Source organism: Lissotriton vulgaris, chromosome 12 (genome assembly GCF_964263255.1).
Source record: "Lissotriton vulgaris chromosome 12, aLisVul1.2, whole genome shotgun sequence".
NCBI lineage: Eukaryota > Metazoa > Chordata > Amphibia > Caudata > Salamandridae > Lissotriton > Lissotriton vulgaris.
In genome coordinates, this window is record NC_141700.1 from 456375370 (window position 1) to 456388727 (window position 13358).

A 13358-nucleotide genomic window follows, 5' to 3' on the forward strand; every position below is an offset into this window, starting at 1 on the left:
ATAGCTCCTGTGTGGCCCCGACAGTTTGGTTCACATAACTGCTCCTTCTCTCCCTGGACCTTCCATTTCCGTTGCAGCCGATACCTTCGCTGTTGACGATGTCCCAGGGCCAAGTCTGGCATCCAGATCCGCAATCTCTGCAGCTCTCGGCATGGCTCCTGAGCAGCGATAATTTCTTGATTTGACTCTTTCAACAGAATGTAGAGAGATTCTCTCTCAGCCACGAGCCCCAAGTACCAACAAGACATACAAGTTGAAGTGAAAGCGTTTCTGCATTTGGTGCCAGCAAAAGGGTGTCCATGCTTTCAAGTCTGAACCGCATAAACTTCTTCCATATATTCTTTCATTGGCAAAATCGGGACTGGCTCACTCTTCTATTAAGCTGCACCTTGCAGCCATCTCTCGCTTCAGACGCACATCTTCAGGTCCTTCCCTCTGGTCGGCACAAATAATCAAACAGTTTCTCAAGGGCCTTTTCAGAGTTTTCCCTCCAGTCAAGCCTCCTCCTCCTCTTTTGCATCTTAACTTGGTTATCGCATACTCATGATGCCTCCTTTCGAGCCTATTCACTGGGCGGAGTTGAAATTCCTCTCCTGGAAGGTAGCTCTTCTCTTATCCTTGCCTTCTGCTAGACGTGTGGGTGAATTGCAGGCTCTCACCATTAAGGAACCATTTCTCCAGTTCAAAAAAGATACAGTGATACTGCGTACCAACCGAAAGTTCATACCGGAAGTACCTTCAGACTTTCATTTGAATGAGCCGGTTATCCTTAAAACTTTTTCCCTGAACCAGCTACTCTGGCAGAAAAAGCACTTCACTCTCTAGACATTCAGAGGTGCTTAAAATTCTATCTCTAATGTACTAAGGACTTCAGGAAGTCTTCTCAACTATTTGTGTCCTTTAGTGACCCTCGTAAGGGCTTTCCTCTTTCCAGGCAGGGGATTGCTCATTGGATTACCAGCGCTAGCCAGTATTGTCACAGAGGGGTGGGTAAGCCCCTGGAAGGTCGGATACGTGCTCACTCCACGAGGGCGATTTCTTCTTCGACAGCCCTCTTTGCAGGAGTTCCTATCCGGGAGATCTGCAGGGCGGCGACCTGGAGCAGTACTCATACGTTTACAAGGCGGAATGATACAGCAGTCGGTCAGACATTCCTGAGGAACCTCTTTCAGTAGTGGTGAGCTTTCCCTTTCATCCCTCCTTCCATGTTACTGTCTTTTCAGCCCTTGCACATTTTTGAACCTCATATGTTTATATGTTCTAATGCTGCTAAGTATGTTGTTGACCATTGAAATTGTCATTATGGTGAATATGCTATTGATTTGTTCTTGGTTGTATAATGGTCATGGTCCTGAACATGTGCTGATAACTGCTAGCTACTCTGATACAAGCATGGGAATCTATGAAAGTTCCAATACCAGAGTAAGAAGAAAAAAAAAAAAAAGTTACTTACCTGTAACTTTGGATATACAGTAGTGGAAATTGTTCATAGATTCCCTCCTTCCCTGGGAAAGCTCAGCCTCTAGCTTCTTCGGTGGTGTGGTTACACTACATCTACGAAAATATGAGGTTCTGAGCTTCTTTCAGGAGGGTTCTATGGGGAGGGGCTAATCTGAGTGGTTGTTCCTATTTTTTGGTCTCTTTTGCAAAAAGAGGTGGATGGTTTGCAAAACAAGAATGGGCCTAGGTTCTGTTTTGGTGATGGTTTCTATTGCTATTTTATGTATACCGGGGCCTCCCATTCCGACAACGGGGAATTATACAAGCATAAGAATCTATGAAAGTTTCCAATGCTGGAGAACCAAAGTTACAGGTAAGTAACTTGTTTTCTTGTAAGCTATCTGTATATTTTCCATGCTTGGACCCCAGAAACTTTAAAAACATTCTCCAGAACTTTCCAGAAAATGCCTTTGATTAATTAAGGCTCTAATAAACAGTTTTGGCATTTCACCCAGAGCTGTACTTCAGGTGAAATATCACATCTCACAATTCTGAATATCTCCGTGGCCAGAATGATCAGGCCCCAAACTCCAGACGGAATAACTGTGTGCCCTGTCAGATCTGCTGAAGGAGAAGGGGCTATGGGTTGCATCACAGCCCAGCCATTCCCGACTCCCAAAGCAGTACAAGGGGAGAAAACAAAGCTCTAGCTTTTGACAGGGATAAGTCTGCCTTAAACGACTGCCCCACCAACCCACACTTTAACCCATTCCCTCTGATCAGAGCAGGCTAAAAGTGGCAGCAGTGTTTGCCCCAGAATTGGGAAAAACATCCCAGAATAATATCTGATATTACCAGATATGAGCAGTAATTCCCCGTTCTTGGGGAAAAAACAACTGGAAACACTGAACTTTGGTGCTGGGATACCAGCCAGAATTGTAGATTCTGGTCACCGGTATTTCCATACCTAATTCTACATTTTTCATAATAAGGGCCTAAGAGGCATGCTAACTAGATTTGACCCACAAGAATCCCCTGAAAAACTGCAGTATGAATTGGTTGATTTTGTGTCCAAGTCGAACAGACTAAAAAAATGAGTCTTGCAGAAGTTTATGATGCCATCAATTAAGATACATGACAAAGCCACCCCATATCTCACCCTTGAATATGGTATAACACTGTCATGTTCACAAAAGCCTATGGGCAAGACACACAGAGACTGTTCTTGGTGCTACAGTTTCTTATTGTGTTACATGTACAATAAAACCGAATTTTCTCTCTTTAAATTAACACTTTCCTCTTCTCTGGTGACTTGTGAAAGGTTTTCTTTCAATGTTCAAGTACATCTCGAACAGGCTGTGTGATTCTCTTTCATGTCCATGGAAAATGATGTATTCCTAGAGCTAAGCAATGACACAATCATTGATCATTTTGCCTACAAAAGCAAATTGTCCAAGCAATGTTACCTCTTTAAAAGTGCCCACGTTTCTGAAGTTAAGCAAGTAAAATGTTTCATTACAAGGCAGTTTATAAGACTCAAGACATGAGAAGCATTTGACTTGTGCACATTGTCTTCCACTTTATTCCTTCAAAATCTCTACACAGCTGTTTGAAGTTATGTAAGTTTTCCTATATGAGTTTTATTAGGCTTTTAACATTAGAAAATGGTAGAGTGTCACATATCGTCAAGCTATTGTAATATACAGAGGTTCAAATAAGCAACTCCTGATCCTCTCGAACAAACAAGAAAACATAAGTGCCATGTGGCCCTTCTAACCCTCCACCCTGATAAGTGAGGTCTAATTAATTTAGAAGCCTCATTATGTCCTTCTCCACCGTATAACTTTTCAATGATGCCCACCTACTTATTAGGGCTTTAAACTCTATTGCCTATGTGAATTGATCCATTAATTTCCATCTTGGAGGTATAGAGAGTGATGCTACACCCCTAGACGTACTCCTGTAGTGGTTTACATTGTCCTTTAAAGGATGTTTAACATTCCTCCAAATTGCTGATCATTTTCTCTATGGCCATTATTGACCAGAGTCTATGGAACCACTGAGATAACAAGGAAGGTTTTGCCTTTTACTTTTGGAATGGGATAGCCATCTTTGCAGCACCCCAAGCACATTAACACAAAGTACCATTCCATCTTAGAAAATTGTTTGTACTTGAGGTTAATTATGTTTTAAATTGTATTATTTGCAATATTTTACATTGAACAAATTGCTGCAAGAAATGTTAAATGTTTAATATGTGAACACATCCATTATCCTAATGTTGTACACTGTTGCACTTTAAATAAGATGCCTCAGCACTGTTTAAAATCTGATTGAGTGCTTGGTGGATAGGGTACAGTGTAGCAAATGTGTCCCCGTCTGCCAAGTCCTCGGGTCCACCAGCCTCAATTAGACAAGGACGGCATATAACAGTTGTGTTGACTGAGCTCCTGTTGGCTTTGTCAAGAGAAAACTCCCACGGTGTGAGTGGCATTCATTTTTTGTTTTTCAAAAACAAACTCTTACTATGGAACATTTTGATGAGCTGCTGTCATGGCTGATGGTACCATCTGTCAAACCATTCCTATGTTGACAGGAACCACTATGACTGCAGGTTTCTGTTAATGTAGATAGTTCTCCACATGGCCAGCGGGTGGAGACCCCTCAGGACAGCAGAAGTATTTTCTCAGCCACTCCATCTGCTAAACTCTAAATCAGGACATTACGGCCTGATTTAGAGTTTGGTGGTACCCTATCTGCCAAACCCTTAAACTGCCTTCCTGAATTAGAGTCGAACACATCAAGTATTCAAATGATAAATGGGTACATGCATCAAAATCTCATTTAGCGATTCCTAAAAGCAATTAATACAGACTTGCTATTTAGAAATCGCTATCTGCAATGATTGAACCCCCTACCGCAAAATCACCGAATCGGTAATATTCGCAATCTCGAATAGCGATTCCACAAATACGATGCGCAAATCCCGGAAAAGTCAATTTGCAATTTCGCATTTCACGATCTCTCAAATTGCAAAATCGCAAATTGCAAAATCGTCAAATGCCTGTCGCATTGGAAGCATGCTGATGACATCACAACCAGAAAAAGCAGGATATGGCTATGTATCAAGAGCAAGGTGAATGCTGTGGGGGTCACACACCGCAGCATAGATGACCTCAAGAAGAGATGGTACAACCTTTGCAGCCGTGCCAAGGAGCGAATAGCAGAAAAGCTGAAGGAGGCCAGGAGTACTGGAGGGGGCCCATCTACAGTCCCCAACAATACAGCTCTGGAGGACCTGGTGGAGTCCACAATCCAGCCAGAAGCAGTAGTGGGAGTGACCCAGTAGGACACATCTGGAGCGCCAAGTATCACACAAGGTAAAATGCATGCAACCATACACTTCAAAGTAATGTTTAATCGTGCACATCCCCTCAATCAAACCCCAGTGTACAAGGCAAACTCTAGTCCACGTTTTACCTCATACGCAAAATGCATTATGGGAGTTGTAGGCATATCAGGCAAGAGGGTAGTCAACCACAACAATGGCAAGTTAAACACACCAACAATGCATGGCAGTCAGTGATTTAATGTGAGCCAAGTATGCTGAATGTCACACAACAGTAACCTTAACACAAATTAACATAGCACTGTTTCACATCCAGATCCAACAGAGGCAGACTCGGAAGACAGTGAATGTCTACACATCTCGGAGACTCCTGCAGAGACTGACGTGGAGACACATGTTGCCCCAGCAAGCAACCCCCCCACACAAACCAAATGCAGGGCCCAAGTTCCATCACTGCAGTCCATGGAATCTATGGTGGCTCCTGCACCCACTCCTGTGACTAGCCAGCCACCTGTGAACACAACACCTACACCCCAGGCACTGGTCCGACGAGGACGGAGGCACTGTTCAAGGGCCCGCATTGCTGCTCAGGATGACCAGGCTCCAAATATGTGGGGCGACGTGGAGTCCCAGATGTTGAGGGTGCAGCGCCTGCAAGGAAGTCATATGAGGTCACTTCAGCTGCAACTAACCTAATTGGCCAGGAACAGATAGTGGGCTGGAACTAATCACAGCAGTGGTGGAGGGAAATAGGCAGACCAACGCAAGCATGCGGGCCACAAGACACAGAGGAGAAGGCATGAGCAGTTCATGGTGGCTATACCAGGTCCAACAACAACAACCTTTGCAACACCACTACGCTGTTCTCACATCACTCCGTTCCCATGCAAATAGATATAGGCCATTGTTTTGTGGATTTGGCCAGGGCCCTTGGTCAAGTGACCACTGCCGTGGATCAGATCCAGGCTGCTACTGTTGGTGGCAACAATTTAACTGGGAGGAGGGTAGTGAGAAGGCATCCAGCCTTTGCAGCCTGTCGGTGCCAGTGTCCACTGCTAGGAGGTGCAGTACCCGCAGCACAACACCTTCTGGTGCTCACCAGGGGGATGTTGCAGATGGAGGTGAAAGGTGTTTGGGGGTGCGTGGCAGGAAGCACTAGGATGACATCTCCTTATTCATTTGCCCATGGTGAGGTAACCATGGACAAAACCATGATAGTGATTGACTTCCAGGACCTGGATTAGTTTAATTTACTACTTGTTGAATACAATCACTATTCTATTTTGCACCATTCTCTGTGTGGCTACACATGTTAGTAAAAACTTTTCTGTTCGAAAATCAAGTGTCTTGTCTCATCATTACATACCTCAGAAATAATGTTGTGTGATGTCTGCACTTCTCCTTTGCCCTTCTGCTGAGCTTGCCTCGTGGGCTTGTCGGAGTTGTGCCGGTGGCTGGTTGTCCCCCTCAGACTCACTGTCGGACACCTCAATGGGTATACCTCTCCGGGTGGCAATATTGTGCAACATGGCACATACAGCCAAAATCCGGCATTAGGTCTCTGGAAGGTACTGCAACGATCCACCAGTTTTGTGTAGGATGTGAAAGTGACTTTTCAGTAGTCCAAACGTTCGGTCAATAACATTACGTGTGCTGATGTGTGCTGCATTGTACCTCTGCTCATGTGGTGTGTGTGGGTTGAGGTACGGCGTCAATATATAGTTCCGCACGGCATATGCTCTATCACCTACAGGGTAGTAAGCAAAGGGTTAGCGACTGTTATGCAATTCCATTTTGTCTATTTGTGTAGATTATAAGTATATGTTTTTACCGGGCAGATGTCCTTGGCCAAATTCACCCCTGAGCAGACGGGTGTAGATGCCAATGTGTCAAAATATGTCGGAGTCGTGGGCGCTTACAGGGTATTGCACCACAATGTCTGATATGATATGTTTGCATTGCACACTACTTGCGCATTGCTTGAATGATTGGATTTCCTGTTCCTAAAAATGAATTCATTAGCTGCTGGGAGACAAATGGGAACATGCATACAATCTATGCAACCCATCACATGAGGGAACTGTGCAACCTGGTAGAAGCCCTGTTTTGTCTTGTTCAAATCCTGTTGGGTTGTAGGGAAGGTGATGTGGGTGTGGATCCTTGTCATCATGGCGTCCAGGAAGGATGTTAAGAAACGTGAAAGGGAGCTTTGTGATACCCCTTCAGCTACAACTACAACCCCCTGGAAACTGCCTGAGGCAAGTAGGTGCAAGCAACATAGAACCTGTACATGAGCGGGGATGGCATGGGTCCTATGGGTCTGGCTCTGCATTAGGGGTGCCAATTCAGCTATTAGGTATAGGATCATTGCACCATTCAGCCTGTACTTATCGTAGATTTCATCCTCTGTTTCTACCAGCAATGCGATGCGCAGTCTGAAAATCCGATCCTGTATTCTTCTTCTGCGCTGCTGCATGGATCCTTCTCGCCATCACGTAGAGCACTGCTATTGTGAAAAGCTTATGGGGCCTTTTGGGTCAGTTTTGGGTTTTGAGTGGTTGCACCTGTGTGATTTTTTTCCCATAACTTTACCACCTGATTGTGATTCCCCTTTTTCTCCACTTGCAAAATTGCGAAGTTCATGCGAATCGCTATTTGCGAGTTTACATGCATTGGTTTGCGACTTTTTATTAGCGAATCGCAATTCGCAATTGCTTTTAAGAAAATCACAAATAAGGATTTGCATATTTGCTTTTCGCAATATGTGCGAGTCCTTATTTTTGCAATTTTGTTTGATTTTCGGTAATTAGGTTCCTGCATTGGGAAGGGCTGAAATGCGCTAGCAAACATCCTTTTTTTGCAATTCGATATTTTTGCTAGCTTTTTTTTCTTGATGCATGTGCCTGAAAGTTCCCATTAGCTCCATCAACAGAATACTTCCTCTGACGGTCCAATGCATACGACTTTTTTAACCAAAGAGGGGAATACATAAAGCCCAAATCTTTACTCAAACACGCTCCGATGTGATCAATAACGAAAATCGGACCACATTCAAAAGAGAATCATAAGGGAGATCATATTGACCTACTCACTACGACAGATACCAAATGTTGTCTTGACAAAGGTGGATAAAAACGTGGAAACCCACCGAAACGCGTCGACGCACCATCGCAGTATAATTCATGACTCATACACCTTTGTTGATATGCGATTCTGTGGTGTGCACAACATAGGTGTTGGAAATAGAGTTGGAATATACATTTAGTACTGTACAAGTTTCATGTCTCACTGTGTTCTGTCTTTATGTTTCAATCTTGCTGGTCAATATTGAATGTTAAACAGTTTTATTGTTTTTTAAATCCTGCCATAGTGGTTCTTGTATGTCCACTTTTTTAACATTTGTATTTTCAATAAATTGTTAAGAATTCTTTTTACATAAGCAAATCTTTTTATTGTTCTTTTGACCTTCGTGCCTTGTTTATCTAGTTCTGTTCAAGGGAATCATTTCTTTGTACATTGGTTGGTTGACCCTATTTCCCTTGACTTCGTTTAAGGGGTACCTCTCATACTCTTCCACATAGGAGCATCTCTTCAAAACACTCAGGACCACCCTCTCCCTCATTGTCAACATCTGAGCAGCAATATATGGAAGAGAGCATCTCCCCTGTGATCCTAACGTGAAGGCCTCGGGTAGGGAACAAAGGGAATGGGTGGGACCTAGCTTGCAACCTCTTCTCTCAGTTATCATACAGATCAAACCAGCGAATTGCATATTCCAGCTGTGCAGCTGCATGATACAAGAAGAGCTTAGGAAAGCCTGCCCTACATTGTGTCCAGGGGAGCTTCAAAACCTTAAGTTTAAATCAGCTGCCCTACCCTGCTCAAACTCTTTCAGAAGAGCCTACTAGGTAAAGGGCACATTGCATTCAGAAGTACTTATAAACACCTGGGAAGAAACACCATCTTGGCTAGTGCTCCATAGCACTGGCAAAAAACATCGGAGACCTCGTGCCATCAATCTGAAGTTTCAAGTCTGCAGACATCTACCCCGCATTCACACCCTAGCTGGTCCAGGCACAGAAATCAGGGTCAAATCCCATGCGTTTCATCATTGCCCATTTGTAAAGCTGTACTACTTATTAGGAACCGCCATGATGCACATTGTCTTCCTCATTTTTTTCTCTAAACCATCGCACAGTTGTATGAGTTTAATTTTTTTTTAAATCACTTGTTCACTCTTTTTTTATATTAAAATAAACATGTTGATTTTAATTTCATGTTCTCCTGCTTTAACTTTTTGTGCCTGCTTAAAAATCTCTGTGCTTACCACCCTAACTGGGTATTCTGTTGCAATGTAAGGTCATTGTTTCCTACTTTTTAAACTTAGTGCATTTGAATAGTGCGAGTGAAGTAGTGTGGCTCACTGGTTAGAGGCGGCAGACCCGAGAGCAAAGGACGGCCCGGGACCAGGGTTCGATTCCCGGCGCGGCAGGTTTCTGGACCAGGGTCAGCGGACTCGATAATTCTCTCGCCTCGGTGCCCACTCTGATCAGCGATCACACTCGGCAACTCTGGGCATTAGCTTGCCTCATCTTCACTAACGGCCCCACCAGACCGCCGGGGATGCCTGGTCTCACCCTGGAGATACCCATTAAGGGACCATCTCTCAGGGAAGCCAGGAAGGGTTTCTCAGCGGTTGAAGCGCCTTGGGACCCTACGGGTAAGTAGTGCGCTATATAAATGCCTATACATACATACAATATATAACAAATTTATTGAGATCTTTCTTGGGAAGAGACCTCTCCCAAACCCCTGTTGCAATAGTAGGGCTCGCTCGCCATTTTCAAGCTGGTTTGAAATAATATGCTCGGACTGCTTCTGGTTCCCATTCTGGCCCTGTTGGCTTTTTCCCCTGGGGGAGTGTACTGCTGAGAACTCACATTGTAAGTCCATGGAGAAGGAAGAAAGACCAAGTGGTAATGAGCATTATTAGTAAGTAATCTGATCATTAGCTGACAATCATTGGAGATAGTGATGCTGAGTATTGACAAGTAAACTGACAGGCGACATGCTATATTATTGTAACTGCTTGATTGTCGTGAACCTAGCAACAAGCACACTAAATGGCACAGTGTGCGTATAATTTGTAGCAAGCACATAGAATATAAGCAATCTGAAAATAGCAAATACATCATTAATACCTAAATTGATTTCCTGTATGTTACAGAGAATGGTCCTTATTGTCTCAAGAACTTGAAGAGTACCAAATCCCATCTCTTTTGAATGCACTCTACAACTCTGAAGGCTACAGGTAAGAAACCATGTCACAATATGTAATTAAGTAAGTACGTTTATTTTTGTATGAGTTAATAAAAACCTTTACAATATTCACATAAACGACATGACACATCAAAAATCCATATTTACAAGTTTGAAAGCATAACTTAAAAATAGCTGCTTCCTGGTCAATGTCATACAATAAAAAGCTAGGGTTTAACTTATGTGATCAGGCATAAAATGATCCATTCTAGCTAATTTGATCAAAACTTCAGCGTTTTGACAGTTCATTCAGTGTGCAATACAAAATACTTGGTTTCTAGACTATTGGACTAAAGTCCTGAGTATGTTATTAGCTTAAGTTGACAAACGGAGTTCAGATTGCTTATTGCACACTCATAAAAATGCCTAGTACATTGTGCATGCAGGTAAATGCCTTTAAGTATCTTGATGTTGCCTCATAAAAGGCAAAAATACAGTAAAATCCATAATTGCAGGATCGAAGAGCATAATTTTAAACAACGGATTCCTGGTTAATGTCAGATAACAAAAAAAAGCTGAAGCTTCGAAATTATGATAAACAAAAAATATTCCACTCGAAATAAATAAGTCTCAAATTTCAGTGGAATGACAGTTGCAAACGTGTTTCTTGGTTTCCAAGACTTGAATACTGAAGGCTTTCTTGGTTTAAGTTAACAGGCAGAGTTGTTGACCTTGGACGGGTTTTGACAAGTCAACATATTACGATCTCATAAAGTCCCTGGTGCATTGTGCAAGGCGATAGATAACATTAGTTCTCTTAAATTTTAAAACAGCCATACCAATGAATTTAAATGTTTAATGTTGTGTGTGTGGCGTATCGTTATTAACCTTAAACGGGTTTTTGGCAAGTTTGTAGTCTCATAAAGTGCCTGGTACCATGTGCTTGGAGATAAATGACTTTGGGTCTCTTGATTTGGTAAACAGCTGTGCCGATGAATTCCAAATTTTAACATTGTGTGATTTCTATAAAAGGAGTAAAAACAATATTGTGAGTGGGTGCCAGTTCCTGGAAGTGACAAAACCAGGTTTAACATTCAGGTAATTGTGCACCAGATCTCTGAATTTTTTCCACTGCCACCACCGTGAGTCATACGAAGCGACACGCCAGCTGTTTGTCTCCACCTCCGAGGCATGCCTTCACTGTTTGTCTAGAGGATCTTATTCTATTGTTTTTAAAGATGGGTTTCAGAAGCAGTCGTCGTTCAAGATCCAGTTCTCTGCAAATACATAATAGATGTAGAACACTCTTCTTCTGCTTTCCCACATAAGCTGCACTCGGTTGCTGCTGTTAGACGCTTCCAAGAAGGAAGATGCAGCAGGATTGGTGAGAGGCCCATTCGTGAGTGTAAGTTTTGCAATATGATAAAAATACACATGCAACTCCCTACTAATTTGGTTGGTGCTCATGCACCCTACTACTGGACTTTCAGAGACCACCGCAGAAGACAAATGGTATTTGGCCTTGCAACAGTCAATTACATTAGTACGGAAAATTCCACCCAGTGCTATCTTTTAGCTTCCCCCACTCAATCATCCCTCTCCCACTAACATATAGATAAGTATGAGTGTATACCTATTTTATTAACTGTACAATTAATTAAAATCATTACAGTAACTTCCGAGCATTGATGAGCATTGATTAAGAACATACTTAAAAACTATTCATCAATGTAATTTCGCACAACTAAAAAAGGATCTAACCTCAAGTATCAAAATTCTCTCAAAAACCCTATGTATTAAAATTATTTGTACAAGTTTTGATTTGATTGACATAGTTACACTTATTAATTTTCTTTACAATTAAAATAATATTATGAATTAGTAATCAAGTCCAAGACATCTTATTTTACTACCAGACAGTAGACCATTAATGATCATGCGTGATTCCAGCTGGGTATGTTCAGCATTAAATTCAGTCAATGAGCTCACATACAGGCAGACTGGGTTATGGCAGACATTTGTTCTTCGATGGGTTGACCCTCACTTAAAGATTTAAGCTTCAGAACCTGTTCGTGTTTATAAAAAAGCTTAACCAATTTGCAGTTCATCCGAGGGTCTGACGGATAAAGTCCTGTAATAATAGATAGAAAACCTAATCATAGAATTTAAAGGCCTCTCCCAGACATGATTTAAATGTGCAGAATCTGGCAAAACCTGTAAGTAAAAGTATAATTTACAATAAAGCTGTATAATAGTGGGGAATATCCGTGTTAGTGTACTTTGTAGTGAAGCAGAACTTTCAATGCTAGCGTTCCGATCCATCTGCTGTTTTCACAGTTACACAGAGAGAGAGGAAACAGGAGTCTCTTAAGTCAAGACAGAATGACCTCGATAATGTGGGGTGCCTTCCCCTTAGCTGCCGCTTGTAAGCTATGCCCAAACCAAAACTCAATTCGAAGTCTGTAGCAAAAGATACTGGTGCGAAAGGAAATGCACACATTTGTTCCTATGAATTCAGTACTGCTATCTTTATCATCACAGACACTGGCCAACGCGTGTTTCACAACTCTACTGTCTTTCTTGTGACCTATAACAGTTACTTACTCCAGTATTGGAGCTTTCAAATATTCACATACCTGAATCATTCCCCGTCGTCGAGACGGGAGTCTCCGGTACATAAAAAAGCAATGCTTAGCAGTATAGCAAACTGAAAAGAGGCCTAGGCCCATTTCCCTTTTGCAACCCACAGCCTTTGTTATGCAAAAAAGGACCAAACTTTTCCCTGAACCAATCAGAGCTCCTCACCCTCTAGAACACTCCTGAGAGAACCTTTTGCCCCTCAGATTTTCTACCGCACGTTGGGCTAGGGAGTCTCCTTTGAGCTCTGCTCAAATTCTGTGTTTTCAACTTCATTAAAGAACTTTGTTCTTAGGAATTCTACTGGATTCTGTTCTACTGTGGATTATCTTTAAAAGGATTATTTAGTGCCTGTGCAACTTGTTCCAAGAAGTTGCTCTACGCTGATAACCTCACACTGACTGTATTTACTGTCTATACCCGCAGGCCAAAGACTGCAAGGTATGTCGCACTTTTTTAAGTACGTTTCTGAGAGATCGTGAGGGTCGCCTTTTAATATGGTGCCAAACGCTAAGGCCAGAAAGGAGGTTATCTCCAGTGACAGTGATGAGGCGTCATCCTCAACATCTAGGAGATCTCAAAAGAGAAGAAAATCTCCTCAAACTCATTCCTCAGGGGGACGTCCTGAGAAGGCCCTCAAAAAGACCACTAATGAGTCTTCTGGGCGCAGTCC

At 42.5% G+C, this 13358-nt stretch overlaps 1 protein-coding gene across 1 annotated transcript in view; it reads left to right on the plus strand.

Annotated features, from left to right (window-relative positions):
- KCTD19 (potassium channel tetramerization domain containing 19) overlaps nt 1–13358 on the plus strand; it is a 2885268-nt gene that overhangs the window by 2008323 nt on the left and 863587 nt on the right. Inside the window, exon 9 of the mRNA XM_086945566.1 lies at nt 10017–10100. Within this exon, the coding sequence (XP_086801692.1) occupies nt 10017–10100 (84 nt within the window). The remainder of the gene's footprint in view (nt 1–10016; nt 10101–13358) is intronic.